General features: G+C 39.8%; 1 protein-coding gene across 3 annotated transcripts in view; it reads right to left on the bottom strand.

Annotated features, from left to right (window-relative positions):
• The window catches only part of TCAF1 (TRPM8 channel associated factor 1), a 52,170-nt gene that overhangs the window by 7,736 nt on the left and 25,408 nt on the right, over nt 1-19,026 (bottom strand). For all 3 annotated transcript variants that reach the window (XM_025433760.3, XM_035699508.2, XM_025433759.3), the window contains exons 3-6: nt 3,119-4,113; nt 2,775-2,872; nt 1,302-1,515; nt 751-990 (exon numbers count right to left, since the gene is read on the bottom strand). In XM_025433760.3, the coding sequence (XP_025289545.1) occupies nt 751-990; nt 1,302-1,515; nt 2,775-2,872; nt 3,119-4,113 (1,547 nt within the window). The remainder of the gene's footprint in view (nt 1-750; nt 991-1,301; nt 1,516-2,774; nt 2,873-3,118; nt 4,114-19,026) is intronic.

Genomic DNA, 19,026 nt, shown 5'->3' with positions numbered 1-19,026 from the left:
TTGATGGTGGCTTCCCCTTCTCATTATTTAGCTACGGAGTTGCCTGCATTGATGCTCTTCCTAGGGAGCATCTCCATAAGGCAACAATACCGGGGTGGAAAGGAATTTCCATTGTTTTCTTGTTTCTACACACCCCTGATGTGTTATGCTTCTCGACCCCACTGGCAGAGATCTCTTCATAAGGCCTCTTCTCAAAGTCATTAGATTCCTTCTCCCAACAGCTGTAACCCCGGTGGAGGCCCCCCCAACCACTTTTATTTTCTCCTGGAAGTCGCCGATGGGGCTGTGGCGAAAGCCTACACTTCGTTCTTGCACTATTTCCACCGCTGGAAGCTCTCTCTTGACATGCTGACCTAAACTGTTCATATTTTAACATACTGCTCACGCCCATTTCCACGGCCTGCTTTTCTTGTGTTACATAATCCCATCAAATGTTCCTCATGCCATCAAAATATCACTTTAAATGTGTCCTTCAGTGTCTGTCGGAAGGTATGCACGTTATATTACCTCCCCACTCTGTCCTGCTGGACATTTAGGGAGTTTCCAATTTTCTGTTGGGGAATACAGTTGAGGTTTTTTTTGTTTTTTTGTTTTTTTTGATGCATCCCCCCGCTTCCATTTAGATAGCAAGGTTTGCATCTTCTATATCTTGCTAGAGCATGTTTACCACGCTGGCTGCCCGCTGCAGGAGAAACAGGAAGGCCGCCAGGCGCAGCATGCACAGAGGGCTGGCTCCCCCAGAGTACCCACCAACTGAGATCTGGACGTCAGCAACGATCCTCTGAGGCAGACGCAAAGGGAAGGGCTCGGCCCCCAGCCGTGCCACAGCCTGCATCACCTCGTCCCAGAGGCGAAGCAGCGGCTCAGGGTTCTCCAGGGTACGGAGATTGGCGGTTGGCACTGTCAGGATGATGTTGTCCGTAGCCAGTTCTCCCCAGGGACCTGGATTCTCCTGGATACGCCTCTTCCACTCTTCCTGGGAGGTCTCCCCTGGGAAGAGAGGTCATGGGGCTCGAAACTCACTTTCCTAAATCCCTTATGTTAAAACGTACAACTTGAACTCCAGGAGGAGAGCACCAAGGTCACGAGTGACCATATCCCCGTTTTTGTCCTCTTTCTACGAAGGCCCCATGAATGTGGTTTGGTCTTAATCCGCTTGGCCCCAAAGCTGAATCTAAGGAAACCTAGCTCCCTCCCCTCTACCAACCTGGACTTTCTCTCTTCCTACACCAAACAGCCCCAGATGATCTCCTGCCCTGGCTCTCCCACTCCCCTGGGGTTCACCCCGCAGCTCCACTCACCCAGCTTGTAGTACGGGGCGTGCACGGCCCCCTTGACAGTGATGGGCACAGAGCCGAGTTTGCTGCTCTGAGGCACAATGATATACAGCAGGCCGCCCCAGAGGCAGGTGATGGACTTGGTGGGCTTGTCCAGGCAGCACCGGTTAATCACAAGCGGGCCTCGGAACAGCTTGCTGGCTCTGGTCAGGTCATCAGTGTGGCAGCCAATCTGTATCTGGAGCGGAGAGATCCCCCCTCAGAGTCACCCTGGGTTGTGTGCAAGTGGAAAGCAGGAGGCTCCCAGGAGGTGAGGGCAGGAAGGGTCTCTGGGTCACAACCCCATGCAAGCCTACGCAACTCCATCATTCCTCAAGGCTGTGCGGACTGAATTGTATAAATGACCTCCCAGGGGAGTCAGCTCCACATAGGGTCATGTTGAGATGCTGGAGCAAGGTACACCTGGTATAGCCCCCCAGGCTAATGCTGAGGAGGGCGGCCCCCCACCCTGGGTGTCTCTATAACCCACCGAATCCTGGGTTGCCTGTTTCATTGTGGTGATTCTGGCCTTGGGAATGGGGCAGAGGGGACCTCGCTGACTCCCAGTGGGAGGCAGTGTGATCGGCTGATAAACTGGAGGGTGGACTCAGCTCCTCCCCTTCTCTAATGACCCCCTCTCCGGCCATGCGGCAGCTCCCTGACTGGGTGGAGTCCTGGGATTCTCCTCCCAGGTTTATGCAAAACATGTTCCAGGACAGGTGCAGGCACAGCGCAGATCCTACCAGTCAAAAGACTCTCACGGGGGACAAAGCAGGATGGCTCTTTAATTTTCTATCAGTGTGTGTGTGTGTGTGTGTGTGTGTGTGTATGTGTAAGCGACAGACTGAAGGTGGACCGGGGAAGCAGGGACCAGTCTTCAGTGTCCCAGGGAAGATGCAGGAAAACCTTGTGCTCCACTAGGAGATCGCCTTCCCCAGGCACCAAAAGGGGACTGAGGTTGTCTGAACACTCCTGCGTGCCAGGGTGCCCTCCATCTGCTGCTTTTTGTTTTTTTCAGCTTTTTAAATTTTTTATGGAATTATCTTCTTTAAAAAAAAGTTTTATTACTATTTTTTAAAGGAGTTTCCATGGCATGATGGGGCTTGAACTCCCAACCCTGAGAGTAAGAGTCACATGCTCTATTGACTGAGCCAGCCATGTGTCCCTGTTTGGTGCTGTCCTTGTTCCCCACTCTAGGACCTAAGTGAAAAGCACAAAACTTAAGAGCCAGACGTTGGTTAGGATGGAGCCCTGGGCTCTGAAATGTGTCAGATCTATTGGTGGATTGATTGGAGTATCATTGACACACAACGTGCAGCTCATTTGCCTCACCCTTAAAATGGGGTAAAAGTACATGCCACGTTGCCAACAGGGTTTTTGTGAGATCACACAAGACGGCAACCGTGAAAGCCAGGATATCTGGGTTCTGCGTGATGTGGCCACAGGGCACGGCCTTACCTTCAGATCAGCAGAGGCAGCAGCTTCAGGCAGCGAGACCTCTATGATCTGCCTTCCAGGAATGTAGAGCCCAGTGCTCATCCAGCAGTATCTGGTGCCTGCCAAAGCACAGGAATGGTCCCTTGATCCCTCCCCCATGACACCATCTCCCCCCAGAGTGTACACAGCCCCTTCGGGAGCTCCACACGGCTCTCTCTCTTCATGCCCGCCCCGACTCAACTCTTGCAAATGTCACCTGACACCCCCACCCCCATCTCCTTGACAGCGCCCGGCCACGGGTGGAGATGGCCCCACTTCCACACCCCCCACTCTGAGCGCTCACCCCGCGCCCCCCAATTCCATACCAGGATTGTTGCAGTTGACCTCAACGGTGATGGGAGACTCGGAGGGACGCAGATAGGGGCTGCTGTACATGTCTTCGATTTCCGGCACCAACAGCGAGAGGTCACTTCCAGAGTGGGCCAGGCCAGTGGCCAGGGAAAGCATAGCACCCCTGCAGCAGTCATTGATGACGGGGTTCTCTCGGGTTGCCACCGGGAGCCGATACCGACTCAGCAGCTTCCTCAGGAGCCGGTGCACAGACATGTAGGCAGGGATCTCTTCGGCGGGGATCTGGAGGAAAGCTGCCCCATCCGGCCCCAGCTTGGCCAGCCAGCCTTTCTCCACATTCCCTCTTTTCCTGCCCATTATGACCTGGAACTCGGCCAGGGTGGAACGGAAGTGGTAGGTCCTTATCCCTGCCTTAGGAGTGCGGAAGGGCCCTGGGTTGAGGCTTTGGCTGGTGATGCTGATGCCAAAGGGGTTGAGGAGGAGGTTTCCTGGGAACCGGGCCAGAGGGGACACTCCGGGGTTCTTGAAGGCCCACCACCACGCTTGGGCTCCGACGAACAGCCCCCCGCCCTCAGCTACAAACTCCTGCAGCTCCTTGACCCCCACATCACTCACGGGTTCAAAGCAATAGACACTCGCGTCGCTGGTCAGGTGGGGCTCGATGCTGGTGTCTATGCCCCCCACCGCGAGCAGGCCGCTCAGTGTCCTCAGTTCCGTCTGCACCACGATCTTGCCTCTGCGGCCCCCGTCCAGCCAGCGCACGGCATTGAGCAGAAAGGGGCCCAGTTTGCCCACCGTGAATAACACCTTGTGGCCAGTCACGACCACGCGGCCCCGGCCGTAGCGGGCAGCCGCTATGACACAGCCGTGGTAGGAATCTAACCCCAGGGGAAAGGCGAGAGCCCCGTGCACCAGCAGCTGGGACGGGAAGCAATCCGAGTTGCTGATGTCCAGCTCTGAAATCCCGTGCAGGAGCTCCTCTCTGTCCTCGGAGAGATCGTCTTCACAGCTGCAAAAGACACAGGCATTGTCTATTAAAGGAGTGGCCACACGAAGCTCTGGGAACAGAGAGCGCGCCCCACACAGCAAGTGTCAGCTTTACTAATGTGATCGCTTCTAGCTCTCGCAGGACTGCTGGGAGGATAAAGTGGGCGTCTCTGCCCTGACTGGGTGTGGAGGCTGGTCTGAGGGAAGACACAGGGACATCAATTCTGGTCTGCCCCCTCTTGCAATGCAAAGTCTCCAAAGGAAATCCCAGGGGAAGCCGTGCCATGCTTACCCAATATCATAGCATAAATATTCTAGGTTGCAGTGTTTATTTCAGCCTTTTGGGCATGATGTAAACAACTGAATGGGAAATCATGTTTTCATTCTTATAAAGAGTCTCATTTGTAAATTTCATGCAGCCAATTTTCTGCAAATAAAGTCAATGGAGGGCTGAGTTGGTGGCACCATTGAAGAATCACTATTATCTCAAAAGGTGGGGCAGAGGAGTGGGCTGGCTTCAACTCTAGTAGAGACCCTCTGGTTACTTGAACTCAAAAGGATTGACCATCTACTCGCAGCACTCCATCCACTCATTGCCGACTCTCAGGAGTCCCATATCCATGCTATAAGGGGTTTCTCAGGACCATCTGTACCCGTCTGTGAGTAACAAACTCCTGTACGACTTCAGGACTGCCATGTCCCCCAAATGGGCGATGCAGCCCTGGGTACCTAGGGGATCAATAGGGGGGAAGAGGCACAGTGACCTCTAACAGCCGGAAGATCCCAGAGCTGGTTATGCCAGTTTTGTTAGGTAAAGGTGTGGCAACTACAGGATGAGAAGGCAGCTGCATGCAAATACTGAAAAACAAGTCAAGTAGACAGCCTAATGGCGTATCTGTGTTGCACTCTCTTGGTTGTAAGAACTCCAGTTAAGTGATGGGAAACTGGTACTCTTAGTAGGTATGATCCTTTCCTGAACACAAAAGTATCACCTTACTACTGCCTCTCCAGCTCCTTGAAGCACCAACCACTGAAATCGTTCAACTAGCTCTTCCTGCTCTGATTCCAAGTTTACTAAACCACTATAATTTATAATCTTACTTCTGATGATTGACTGCCTAAACAAAGAAATCATGGGTCAGGCCAAGCAGAATGTTGTAGTTCTGTGACCTATTCATTTCTCAAGCAATATCTTGGACAGGCTATCTTTAATTCTGTGATTCTAAAATTAAAAAAATAATTTTTAAGGTTTCTATTACTTTACATGTATACAAAATTAAGTGAAAAACGTTTTAATTCTCATAATGAGTTTTTATAAATTTCATGCAATTATTTTACAAATGAAGTCAGTGAAGAGGTAGGCTACTGTGTTTTAGATTAATACTGGCATCAAGATTTATACACTAGCCTATTATGATGAGGTGGCCGATATCGAATGTGCAAACTTGAGGCCCAAACACTCAATCACTAGGATCTCATCTAGACAATGTCCCTAGGTGAGGTCCTGCTCATGCTTAGCCTGGGTCGGGGAGAGGGGACACCCTCAGAGACATCTATCTGTTATTTCTAACAGCCATGACTTATGTGCAGAGGGGGATAAATTTTTGTTTCATAAACTGAAAAAAATATGAACTGGATTTTTACTTTTCTTTCTCATTCTCATCTGAAATGAAACAAAAATTTTAAAATCAGAATAAATTCATGATTATACTCTGTTTTGAAAAGGGCACAATCAGTAAACTATGCTAGTAAGAATTTACCGAAAATATAAATCAAATGGAATCAGACAGATCAGAAATCCATGAGCACAGAAGAATCTGTAACTGCATATATGTGAAAGAAAATGATCACGAAAACAAAAAGAGGGATTATCATTTGTCTTGAGAAAATACGCTTCAGTAACCAATAATGATCAATCGAGCATTTCAATGCCATTTAACATTTAAAGAAACAAGAATCACCAAATATTTGATGAAAAGTAACAGCATAAAAGAGAAGCACTGACCTAACCAAAGAAAGCCAACACCCTAGGAAATAAGAGTGATAAGTGGAGAAGAAAGTCCTAAACAAATGCTGTATATCATTGGAGAGTTCTGAGATGAGGTATTATCTCTCTTTTCAAAAGAAAAAAGAAGTTACTGCTATTAAAAGTTACTCATTAGAATAAAAATACAATTGCCAAACAGGCATCTCAATTTTAATATATGGACAGAAAGTAAATCTTGATGGATAGAAACGCTATGAATAGGTCAATGGTAAAACTGAGTCAAGTGGTAATTGCAGAGAGCAGTGTTAAAAGGCAAAAAGAAAATCATTAGCAGAAAAAGTTGAGAAGGATGGACCAAGGAGAAGATCTGGCAAGCAAGAGTTAAAAAAGCAAAGCAGAAAGAGAAGAAAGTAGCAACAAACCTACAATTACATGCAATTGCCTTTTACTGAAAAATAGATCTTATTCCTTAGAATGACAGGACTCCCTGAATGCAAAGTAGGGTAAATGAAATGAAGAGCAGGATCTAGCTGATTACCGATAAACTAATGAACTTCAAACAAAGAAAAAGCTTTGAAGGCCATCAGAAAGAAAACAAAGCAAAAGAGAAGAAATTACGTACAAAGAAACAAGTGAAACCAGTGCCCTAAAAACAACGTATTTGAGGGCAGTGCAAATACTCTGATAATTAGCCTCCTAAGACTCTTTGTTGGCACATGGAAATCCTGAAACCGTACCAAGGGCTTAGAAATGTACCACTCATGAAAGTTTTCCCAAAAAGTTACTTGAGGTTACCCTGTAGGTCTGTAAAAGAAAAAGAAATACAACAGAGGAACAAATTGGCTTCACAAAACAGTGGTGGGCAAGGATATCAGTATAATTTATAACGAATGCCAAGAAACTGCTGATAAAGGTCCAATGACACCTGCTGTTGCTAAGAAATAATTCCAAGTTAGTAGAGCCAGGATGATAACACAGGAAGAATGAAACCAAGGCAAAATCCAATTGGAACCAAAATACCAGATGATTTCAACAAAACACGGGAGGTAGGGGGTGAGCATGGAAAGTGCATTAAAGAGATAAAGGAAGTTCTTGATTTGAATGGAGATGTAGACTATAAAATTTAGCTAATTCTCAACTCAGATCTAAAAATATTTAAAAAATAAAGGCAGCAGTAAATATGGCTACTAGTTAGTTTATAATAAAGGTGGCATCTTATATTATTAGGAAAAGACCGATACTTTCATAAATGTTGTTGGGAGGGCTGGACAGGCATTTTGAAAAAGATAAATAGGATACCCTACATTACACAACACACCAGACAAGATTCCAAATGCACCAGAAAAGTAAATTTTTCAAAAGGAAACCACACAAGTACTATAGGAAACCAAGAGTGAAATCTCACAATCTGGGCATGATCCCAAATCAGATGTTATGATAGAAAAGACTGATAACGTTAGCTACGTAAACATTTTTGATTGGCAAAAATACTAAGTTCGCTCACAAGGCAAGCACCCTATAAACCACAGATAAAAGATGAATATTCCTAATCTGTAAGGAACCCTTAAACTGAGGAGAACACCAAAAACACATCAGAAAACAGGCAGAACATGTGAAAAGACAGTTGGCAACCACAAGAAAACCACAAATGACTCAGGCACTGACTGACTTGGAGAAAAAGAGTGTAAATTACAACTACATTGTGATACCATTTCCCAGCTATCAGACTAACAAAAATTCAGAAGTCAGATAACTGTTCTGTTGGACTTGTGTGGGTAAAATAGGCATTTTTTTTCCATTGCTGGTGAGAAGGCCAAGTGATGCAACCCAATCTGGAGATGAATCTGGCAATTTCTAACAAAAATATGCAAACATTTATTCTTTGACCTAGCAATTCTATCTCTAGAAAATCAGCCAAAAGGCACAACTCCAGTAAAATGGAAAGCCACGTGAACGCCCATTGATTCAATACTGGTTGACTACACTATGGTATGTTCCCAGACTGGAACAGAATGCCATCATGGAAAAAAAAAATGAGAGGGTTCTAAATATTGTCAAGGAATAGTTACAAAGATACATTAATTGAAAATAGTTGGAATCAGAATGTATGATTGGAACGTCTGTTAATTAACGGCTTATTAGCTCATTTCTTTTTAGCATCAAATAATATTCCATTGTCTGAACATGCCACAATTTATTTATCCATTCCCCTCCTGAAGGACATCTTGGTTACTTCCATGTTTTTGCAGTTATGAACAGAGCTGCTACAAACATCCGTGGGCAGGTTTTTGTGTGGCCATAACTCCTTTGCGTAAATAGCAAGGAGTGTGATTGCTGGATCCTACAGTAAGAAGCAGTTTAGTTTTGTAAGAAACTGCTAAACCGTCTTCCAAAGTGACCGTACCGTTTTGCATTCCCATCAGCAATGAACAGAGAGTTCCGGATACTCCACATCCTCATCAGCATTTGGTGGTGTCAGTGTTTTGGATTTTCGGCAGAGTGATACCTTATCGTTTTACTTTGCATTTCCCTGATGACACAGGATGTGAAGTGTTTTTCTCATATGATTATCCGACATCTGTACATCTTGGTGAAGTGTCTGTTAAGGTTTCTGGACCATTTAAAAAAAATTGGATTGTTTTACTGTTATTTTAAGAGTTATTTGTATAGTTTGGATTATAACCCTTTATCAGATGTGTCTTCTGCAAATATTTCCTCCCAGTCTGTGGCTTGCTTTATCTCTTGATACTGTCTTTTGCAGAACAGAAGCTTTTAATTTTAATGAAGCCCAGCCTATCGATTATCTCTTTCATGGATCTTTGGTATTATGTCTAAAATGTCATAGCCATATTCAAGGTCATCTAGGATTATTTTCTGTTATCTACTAGGAGTTTTATAGTTTTTTTTTTAAAGATTTTATTTATTTATTCATGAGAGAGAGAGAGAGAGAGAGGCAGAGACACAGGCAGAGGGAGAAGCAGGCTCCATGCCGGGAGCTTGACGTGGGACTTGATCCTGGGTCTCCAGGATCACGCCCTGAGCTGAAGGCAGGGCTAAACTGCTGAGCCACCCAGGCTGCCCCTATAGTTCTGTTTTAGGTCTGGGATCTGTTTTGAGTTATTTTATGAAAGCTATAAGGACTGTATCTAGATTCACTTTTTTTTTTTTTTTTTGCCTCTGGATGTCCATTTCCAGCACCATTTCTGACCATTTCTGAGGGCTTTCTTTGCTCTATTGCATGGCCTTTGCTCCTGTGTCAAAGATCAGATGACCATATTTCTGTGGGTCTATTTCTGGGCTCTCTATTCTGTTCAATTGGTCTGTTTTTCCACAAATACCACACTCTTGTTTACTGTAGCTATAGTGAGTCTTGAAGTCAGATAATGTCATTCCTCCAACTTTGTTCTCATTTAATATTGTGTTGAACATGCCAATTTTGAAAAATCAACTTCACTGACATGTGGTAAAATTCATTTAAAGTGTACATCTTGATGAGATTTTATTACATTGATATGCTTGTATAATCACAATAAAATTACAGGACATTTCCATCACCACGGAAAGCTACCTTTTGCCCCATTTCAATCAATCCAGTCCCCAGGCAACAACTGACGTGCTTGCTTTCTGCCTTTTTCTAAAGTTTCATATATATGGAGTCATAAAGCATATACTCTCGTGTTTGGCATTTTTCACTTAGAATACATTTTTGAGAGCCATCCATGTTATTATTGAGTCTCTCAGTAATCCATTCCTTTTTACTGAGGAGTAGTATGCCACTGGATGGATATATCACATTTTGTTTATGCATTCATCCGTTGATGAACATTTGGGTAGCCTCCAGCTTACGGCTTGCGGCCATGAACATTCATGTACAAAATTTTTGTGTAGATATGTTTTGCCTTTCTTCTGGATAAACACATAGGAATGAGATGGCGGAGTAGTATGGTAAGAGTAGGTTTAAATTTATAAGAAATTGTTTTCTAAAGTGGTTGTATCGTCGTACATTCCCAACGGGTAAGGTATGAGAGTTCCAGTTGCTCTACATTCTTGCCAACACTTCATTTGTGATTTTTTTTTAGGAACAATTCTAGTGGAGGGGTGTATGGTATCTAATTGTGATTTTAATTTGCATTTCTCTGATGACTAACAATGTTGAGAATCTTTTCATGGGCTTATTGGCTTTTCACAGTTTATCTTCTGTGAACTATTTAAAATATTTTATCCTTTTATTTATTTTTTACTGGATTGTTTATCTTCTTATTGAGATGTAAGAGTTTTCTATGTATGCTCAATGCAAGTCCATTGTCAGATATAGGTACTGCAAATAACTTTTCTAATCTGTAGCTTGCCTTTTGTTTTCTTAATACTGTCTCTTGAACTGTAGAAATTATTAAAATTTTTTTGATGAAGCTCAATTTATTAATCTTTTCCTCTTTTGGCTTATGGACTTTTTGTGTCCTATCTAGGTCATCTCTGCCTACCCTAAAGTCACAGATAATCTCTCCTGTGCATTCATTTAGAAATCTTTAACGAACAAACAAAAAAAATAGAAGTTTATGAATTCTAGCTTCTGCATTTAGTTTTGTATGGAGTGGGATAAGCATCAGGATTCCCCTTTTCACCATGAGGGTATCCATTTATTCCAGAACCATATGTTGAAACAATTCTCTTTTCCTCTTTGAATTACCTTGGCACCTTTGCCAAAAAATAATTGAGCATGGATCTGTGAGTCTATTTCTGAACCATGCAGTCCGTTTCATTATCTGTATGCGTATCCTTATGCCAATGCCACGGTATTTTGATTGCTTCAGCGTTTCTAATGAATACTGAAATTAGGTTATGTTAGTTCCTTTCCTTTGCATTAATTTTAGAATCCATTTGCACTTTGGTTAGGACTACAATGACTCTATACATCATTTAGGGCAAAACTGACATCTTAAAAATATTGTGTGTTCTGATTCACTAATGTGGTATATTTCTCCATTTCTTTAGGTCTTAATCCCTATCAGTGACATTTTATAGTTTTCATGATATAGGTCTTATATATATTTTATTAACATTATTCATTAGTATTTCACAATTTTGTGTCCTGTTTTAACTGATACCGTATTTTAAATTTCAGTTACCAATTTCTGGCTGCTAGTATATAAAAATGTAATTGATTTTTGTATATTGACTATATCCTGCAGCCTTGCTAAATTCAATTATTTTAGTATTTTTTGTAGTTTTAAATAATTTTTTATGTAGATGAGCATGTTTTCTGCAAATAAACATAGGTTTACTTCTTACTTTTTCATCTCTGTGCCTTTTTTTACTTGCCTTACTGTAATGGCTGGGACCTTTAGCACAATGTTGAATAACAACAGCAAGAGCAGTATTATTCCTTGTCTTGTTTCCAATCTTAGGGTATTTCACCACTAAGCATATTCTTAGCTATAGCTTTTTCAAAGATGACTGACTCATCAAAGAGTAGAAGTTCCTTTTTATTTCTAAGTAAAATATTATTAGGATTTGGTACTGAACTCTGTCAAATGCTTGTGTGTGTCTCTGTGTGTGTGTGTGTGCACACATATTGAATTGTATGCTTTTTTTTCTCTCCCTATTCTGTTAATTTGGTGAATTACTTCCACATTAGAATGTTAAGCCAGCCGTGCATTCCTAGGATAAGCCATACTTGATCATGATGCGGTATCCTTTTTATGTATTACTTTTATTCTTTCTACAATATTTTATTAAGAATTTTTGCATCTTTGTTCATGAGGGATACTATTCTATAGTTTTCTTGCAATGTCGTTCTCTGGCTTTAGCATCAGAGAAATACTGGTTTAATAAATCAAGTTGCAAAAATTTTCCTCCTCTTCTATTTTCTTGAAGGGTTTATGTAGAGTTAGTATTATTTGTTCTTTGAATGTTTGATAAAATTCATCAGTGAAGCTATCTGGGTCTAATTTTTCTTATTGGGATTTTTTTACGTTGTTCATTTTAAACAAAAATTTTAATTTAAAATAAAAAACTATAAAACTTACAAATATAGTACCAAGTTCTTATTTATATGCTCTTCCCCCAGTTTTCCAAATGTTAACATGTTACACTATCATGGTACATTTGCCAAAACTAAGAAGTTAAAACTGGTAAAATGCTATTAACTTTAGACTTTATACAAATTTCATCAGTTTTCCCACCAATATTTTCTAGGATCCAATCTGGGAAACCACATTATATTTAGTACTGGGATGTTTTAAATTATAATTCCAACTCATTTAACATATATTTTCTGTTTCTTCTTGCATCAATTTTAGTAGTGTCTCTCCAGAAATCTGTCCATTTAAGTTGTCAAATTCATTGGTATACAGTTATAATATTCCCTTATTATCCTTTTAATATCTGAAGGATCTATATTAATCATCCATATTCCATTCCTAGAATTTATCATTTGAATTCTCTCTCTTGTTTTTGTTATCAATATATCTAGACATTTATCACTTTTATTTTTTTCAACTAACAAGCTTTTGACTTTACTGATGTTCCCTATTGTTTGCCTATTTCATATTTCATTGAATTCAGCTCTCACCTTTATTATCTTCTTTATTCCTTCCATATATTTTGGGTAAGGTTCTCATTTTTTGTTTAGCTTCTTGATGTGGAAGACTTAGGTCATTGAATTTAAACTTTAATCTTTTCTAATAAAAGCACTTAAAGGCATACCTTTCTCTCTAAGCACTACTTTAACTGCATTACACAAATTTTGACAGGTTGTGTTTTCATTTTTATTAAGTCCAAAATATTTTCTAATTTCCTTTGTAATTTCTTTCTTTACTTGTAGAGCATTTATGTATTTTTTTAACTTACAAATATTTAGATATTCCAGATATGTCTATGCTATTGATTTCTACTGTAATACCACTGTGATCAGAACACACTGTGTATGATTTCAATCCTTTTAATCTTTTTGAATCATTTTATGGTTCAACATATGGTTTATCTTCAGTGTTTACACTTAAAAAGAATATATACTCTGCTGTTTTAACCATGTTCATATTCAAAGTTTACATATTCAAAAAATAAAATTAATTAAACAAATATGGGCTAAAACCTATATTAAAGTAGAGCCAAATGAAAAAACAATCCAAGTGCCTTTGGAACATAGTACTCAGACCTTCTATGCTAAGTGCAGTATATTCTGAGGACAAAAATAAATACAAAGAAATCTTTAAAACTTATTATTTATGATCTTGATAATAGTATGTTGGTAATAGTACTTGCCAAATTTGAGACAACATGACCTTCAAAAAACACTGACTATAAATGAATTATAGCACATATGATTTTTTTTTCAAAGGGTCCATGACATGAGTGATACTAAAACAAAATTTTTAAACCATCACAAAATCAACAACAAATGCTATGGAAATGAAGAAGGAAAGCTCTTATTGACAGAAGGATCTCAACCACTTTTGGGAGAAACCTAAAAGCAGAACTATACTCAGCGAAGAAGGTTATGTTGGTACAGGTGTGCAGAAGAGAGGCATCCATATCAGAATGAGAGGGGTTGGGGGTAATTTTCTGGAGGAGGTGACAGTTCACATGAATCTTTATAAGAAAGGAGCAGGAGCTACCTAAGTGTAGTACAAGTAACCACTTTTGTAAATATTGACTCAGGCACAGATCATCAACAAATCCTAAAACCACTGGGTGGAAGGTTGTTGGTAAACAGGACACTCTCAAATTGTCACACCATAGATTAAACTAGTTAAAGAGAGGGAAAGGCACAATTACAATAGGGAAATCTGGCTAACTTCAATTTAACTAAATGGTCAACTCTATCATCACCAGTAATCGTCAAACCGATGTCACTTGCCTCCCAATTTGATACATTGTAATAAAAACAATTTCACCTATGTAGTATTCTTGCCAAAAATGTTTGGACTGTGTATAACCATGAAAAACAATTAGACAAATCCAAACTGAGGGACATTCCACAAAACAACTGGGCTAGATGCTTCAAAAACACTCATATCATGAAAGAGAAGAAAAGGTAGCAAATGTTTTGGTTGGATCCTCTATTTAAAAAAAAAATCTAAAAAAGACATTGTTGGGACAACTGCAGACATATGAACATGGACATTAAATAATAGTATTGTATCAATGGCACACTTTTTGAGATCACTGCATTATGGTTATACTGGAAAATGCCTTTGTCTTTAGGAGATACATGCTGAAATATTTAGATGTGAAGTGTTACTTTTCCTATAGCTTACTGTCAAATGGTTAGGCAAAATAATTGTTCCTGTGTGTTTATATAGTATATGTGACAAAATCTAACCACTGATATATCTAGGTGAAGGGTATGCTTGTCATTACATTATTCTTGCAATGTTCCCATAAGTGTGAAAAATTTTAAATAAAGATCTGGGAAAAAAAAATTAAAAAGAACTACAGGAAGAATAGAAAATCATGTGTAATTTCCAAACAGTGAGCAGAGAAAAAGAAACTCAACGGATGGAGCAAAAGTCAGTAAGGGATAATTTTAAAAGAAGCAACAAGAAAGTATAACAGAAAATATTGGGCAAGATGATAGCAACTAGAGTGTCAATTTTCTTGATTGTAAATGGCAGAGCTCTCTGATTAGGTTAAAAATCAGATTTATACTAAGAGACAAATCTTTTAGAAAAGATACAGAAAGCGTAGAAGGATCAAGAAAGAAGTAAAACAAACAACAGCAAAAAACAGGAATAGTAATTACCATTCTAGGCAAAAAAGAATTCAAGGTGAAAAATACTAGTTGCAAGAAAGATGGATATGTTAGACTGACAAAATGTACCCACCATGAAAAAAATTCATGAATTTATAGGATACCAGAATGTAGCTTTGAAATATGAAAGTAAAAGCCAAATTCAATTCTAAAATCACATTGTGGATATGAAACAATGATTTTAGAAATCTTTTAGATCAAGTATATTAAAATTAAGTAATTTATGGAAAACATGAATAATCCAGTTGATCTAAGGGATATATTTAGAGAATTTATGGTATGCTCTCAAAAACAATAGTGTTACTGATATTTTGCTAGGTCAGAAAAAATAATGTTATTTAAAGTATGTGATAATAATGCTATTTAAAGTATGTGATAACAGTATTGTGGTTATGTTTAAATATCAGTCCTTATCTTTCAGAGATACACTATTTTTTGGACGGAATGATGGAATGTCAGGGACTTGCTCAAAGCAAACAAGAAGAGGGAGGAATGGGTAGGTGATGAGTTGGGAGGCCCATTAGCCAGAGTTGATAATTGTGGCACCTGGGCGACGGGTGCATGTTTGTTCACTCTTCTAATTTCTATTTCTGTATATGTTGGAGGATTTCCAAAATAAGTTTCTAAAAGGAAACTGCCAAATATTTAAAATGAATAGGTGTAAAATACAATACAATACAATACAATACAATACAATACAATACAATAAAATAAAATAAAATAAAATAAAATAAAATGAATAGGTGTATATTTAGCCTGTGCGGGCTCTAGTGAAAGGTTATTCATTAGATCTTTATTCATAGAAGAAAAACTAGAAAATAACTTTATCAGGTGCGAGTATGTGAAGGGTTATGTAACTTAGGGAACATCCAACTGTGAAATGCTACGTAGCCTTTCTGAAGGATGATGCACGTTTATCAGGAGCACACAGAAAAATGTTCAAGATAAATATATCTTTAAGTGAAAACGCTGCAGATCTCTCTGTTCCCTCAGCTCTTCCACTACCTCCTCCCACCCTCTGTACACACATACACACAGAAGAAAAGTCAGAACAGACAGTCCAAACTGGGGAAAAGAATGAATTAGCAGGGGCAAAGGGAGAGGTGGAGGCAAAGAATCTTTTACTTTCTACTTTGCATAATTCTGGATTATTTTAGTTATTTTTCTATAGCATGTATTTTGAAACTGAAGAAAGGAAAATGTTCATAAAAAGGGAAAGAAATCTGAATTGTGATTTAGCAATTACTCTTCTAAAGTGCCCTGTCTTCCTACTTGGATTCACTCTCTAAAACTCCCTGTTTATTTTTTGAGAACCAGCTAATGCAATTTTAGTCTACATAACTAAGCATGCAGTGAGAAGGGTGGAGTAGGAGTTAGGTCAGTCTATTTACCCCCACCACGCCTGGCCATGTTCCTGACTTAAAATTCAATACTTAGCATCCTGAAAATTGCTAACATGTAATAAGCAGTGACCTCTAACAATTCGTGGATCCTTGTTATAAACAAGCATATTAATTACTATCTGCTCAATATTTTTGTTTTCCAAACTGCTTGGGAAGTCCTATTCGTGATTATCTTCCATAAACTGATAGTGTTCTTGCTTCGTTTGGGCTAGTTTCAATTTTCAAAATTCTGAAATTTTAATAATCTGGAATTCAAAGACTTCATTGTGTGTGATAATGAAGGGAATATATATAGTTTAATGAAGGGAATATATATAGTTATCAATGTGTAATATTTGCCAATCCAGGTTTCACAGGGGTGTTTTCAAGCTGAGGAATTTGGAGCATGTAGACATTTCAGGGCAGGACCCTTTGTACAACATTCTTCTCTAGGCATCTCTGATAACTTTGAGTATATATGAGAATCACTGTAGACTGAAAAAAACCACAGTCTCAATGGGGTAATGCTAAAAGGAGGAAAGGATGTTCTACTCCCTTCATTTAGAGGGGAAAAGGGGTAGCAGGATATGCCAAGGTCACACCGCATTTACTGGCAGTAGGATCTTGGGTTTTCGGGTACCAGTGAAACTCAGTATCACAGCTCTCTTCCTACTACAGTTGTTTGGTTTCTGCAATTCCTTCCAGTCTGTTTACTGATGATGTTTCTGTGCTTTTAATTCTCAGATCTTTGGAAACCATTTTCTTGACATAAGAAATAATGCCTGGGATATAGAACATCCTCAGTAAATGCTGGCTATATAAGTGGATAAATGAACAACAGAGTTGGAACTCTTTAATAAAAGCCTGAGATTTGGGTAAAAATGAGACAAAGGGACTTCTTATCCAAAAGAGGGGCTAGGTTGATTCTCCTAAAACCTCCCTTAGATTCATCATCCAATGATGCATTTTATCTGCATCACATCTCTTATCGGTGGAGCCAATTCGGTCTCTAGTACCTGTTTTATTAAATGTATATAGAGGGTAAAGTGTGGCAGTTGATTGTGATGCTGCCTCAGTCTTGTGGAAGAAGAAGGTAAATACATGAGCTAAAATGCCAATACTGGGATGCCTGCGTGGCTCAGCGGTTGAGAGTCTGCCTTCGGTGCAAAGCCTGATCCAGGGTCTGGGCATCAAGTCCCTCATCGGGCTCCCTGTGAAGAGCCTGCTTCTCCCTCTTCCTATGTCTCTGCCTCTCTCTCTGTGTCTCTCATGAATAAATAAATAAAATCTTTAAAAAAAATAAAATGCCAATATTTTACACAGCTGGGACAACATACTGAATCTAGGGTAAGGCATCATAATGATGGATGCTAGGGAGGTTTCAATGATACTCATGACATCATACTCTTATATACCATAGTGTGGAAGCTGGATGTGAAAATAATGAAAGTGTTTTAGGTATTTGAGCATGTTTCTTAATTCACTGAATCCTCATAACCATCCTAGAAAGGTAGCCATTATTAATCTCACTTCAGAGATGAGGCTTAGAGAGGGTGGCTATGGCACCAGGTTATAGAGCACATACCACACTGAGCTTGGAAACTTAGTGAGGTCTGCTTTCTCTAGAATATGTGCTTTTTTTCCAGGTTATATGAATCCTGAGTCCTGCAATGAGACTATGAGTGGTTTACGACAATGGACCCAGTGTTTTTTCAAAAGAAATGCTTAATAGAAAGTGAGGCTACTTTTGCACATGAAGTATAACACCACTGGACTCAGAGCTGGAGGTGCAGTAGAGACATTGAGGATGAAGCTGATAGAAGAGTAGAAATCACTCGGGGAAGAGACTACAGGTGGCTTGGTCTTACAGAGGGCATGAAGGCTAGTGTTCTAAATGCAGATGACAATGCTCTCCAGGCAGGAAGTGAGGGCAGTGACTAGGAGGCTCATGTCCTGACACCTGTGGGTATTCGTACCAAGCTAAAAGTAGATTCTCTGGTTTTAATACTTAGGGTTTTGCTCTTCTGATCATAAAGTAGGCTTCCTCTGATAAAAAATCTGATTCATCTGGATAAGACCTACAACAGGTTACTATTAGAAGCATGAGAGGATCCCAAGATCTTATTTAGAATTTAATTTAGTAAGACATATACAAGTAGTAAGATTAAAGTTACCTGAATTCACACTCTCATGTCTAAATTGAAGGTTTAAAAATAAGTAAGATCCTTTGACAGAGTAACTAAATCCATGGGAGTTTTCCGTCTGAACCTCTCTCAGCATGGGATGGAAATAATCCTCCCTCTTGAATTCTAACAGAAGCATCCTGGTATCTCGTATTGTCTAAGGTTTCTAAAACGTTTTAAAGTTCTGTATAATACTGCCTATTGCAGCAAGAGTGGAGAAAGATCCAATGTTCAACAGCAGGCAAATGATTAAATAAATAAGGCATTCTCATGAAGCGAATCAAATAGAACTTTAAAGATTATATAGAATGAAAATATTTATGAGTGGAATTCAAAATAGTGTGTATACTAAAATGATAACAATGAAAAATTATGGATGAATGGGGAGTATAATATTCAAAGATGAAAAGAGCTGTGGGTTTATGACCTATTCTTAAAATAAAAACTTTTAAAAATAAGAGATATTGAAAAAAGTGGTATAAAAGAGTATCCCATGAAGGACCATGATTCAAAAGTATTGGCAATTGGCAACACACACACAGAGACATATTTATATGTATATCAGAGGTGTCAAAAAGCTAAGTGAAAAAAAGTGAATCATTTCCAGAGTTAAATTTGGCTTTTTTTTTTA

This window comes from Canis lupus, chromosome 16 (assembly GCF_003254725.2).
Source record: "Canis lupus dingo isolate Sandy chromosome 16, ASM325472v2, whole genome shotgun sequence".
In the NCBI taxonomy this organism is placed as follows: domain Eukaryota; kingdom Metazoa; phylum Chordata; class Mammalia; order Carnivora; family Canidae; genus Canis; species Canis lupus.
Note: the sequence above shows the minus strand (reverse complement) of the source record. Positions and strands in the feature narration are given on the sequence as shown.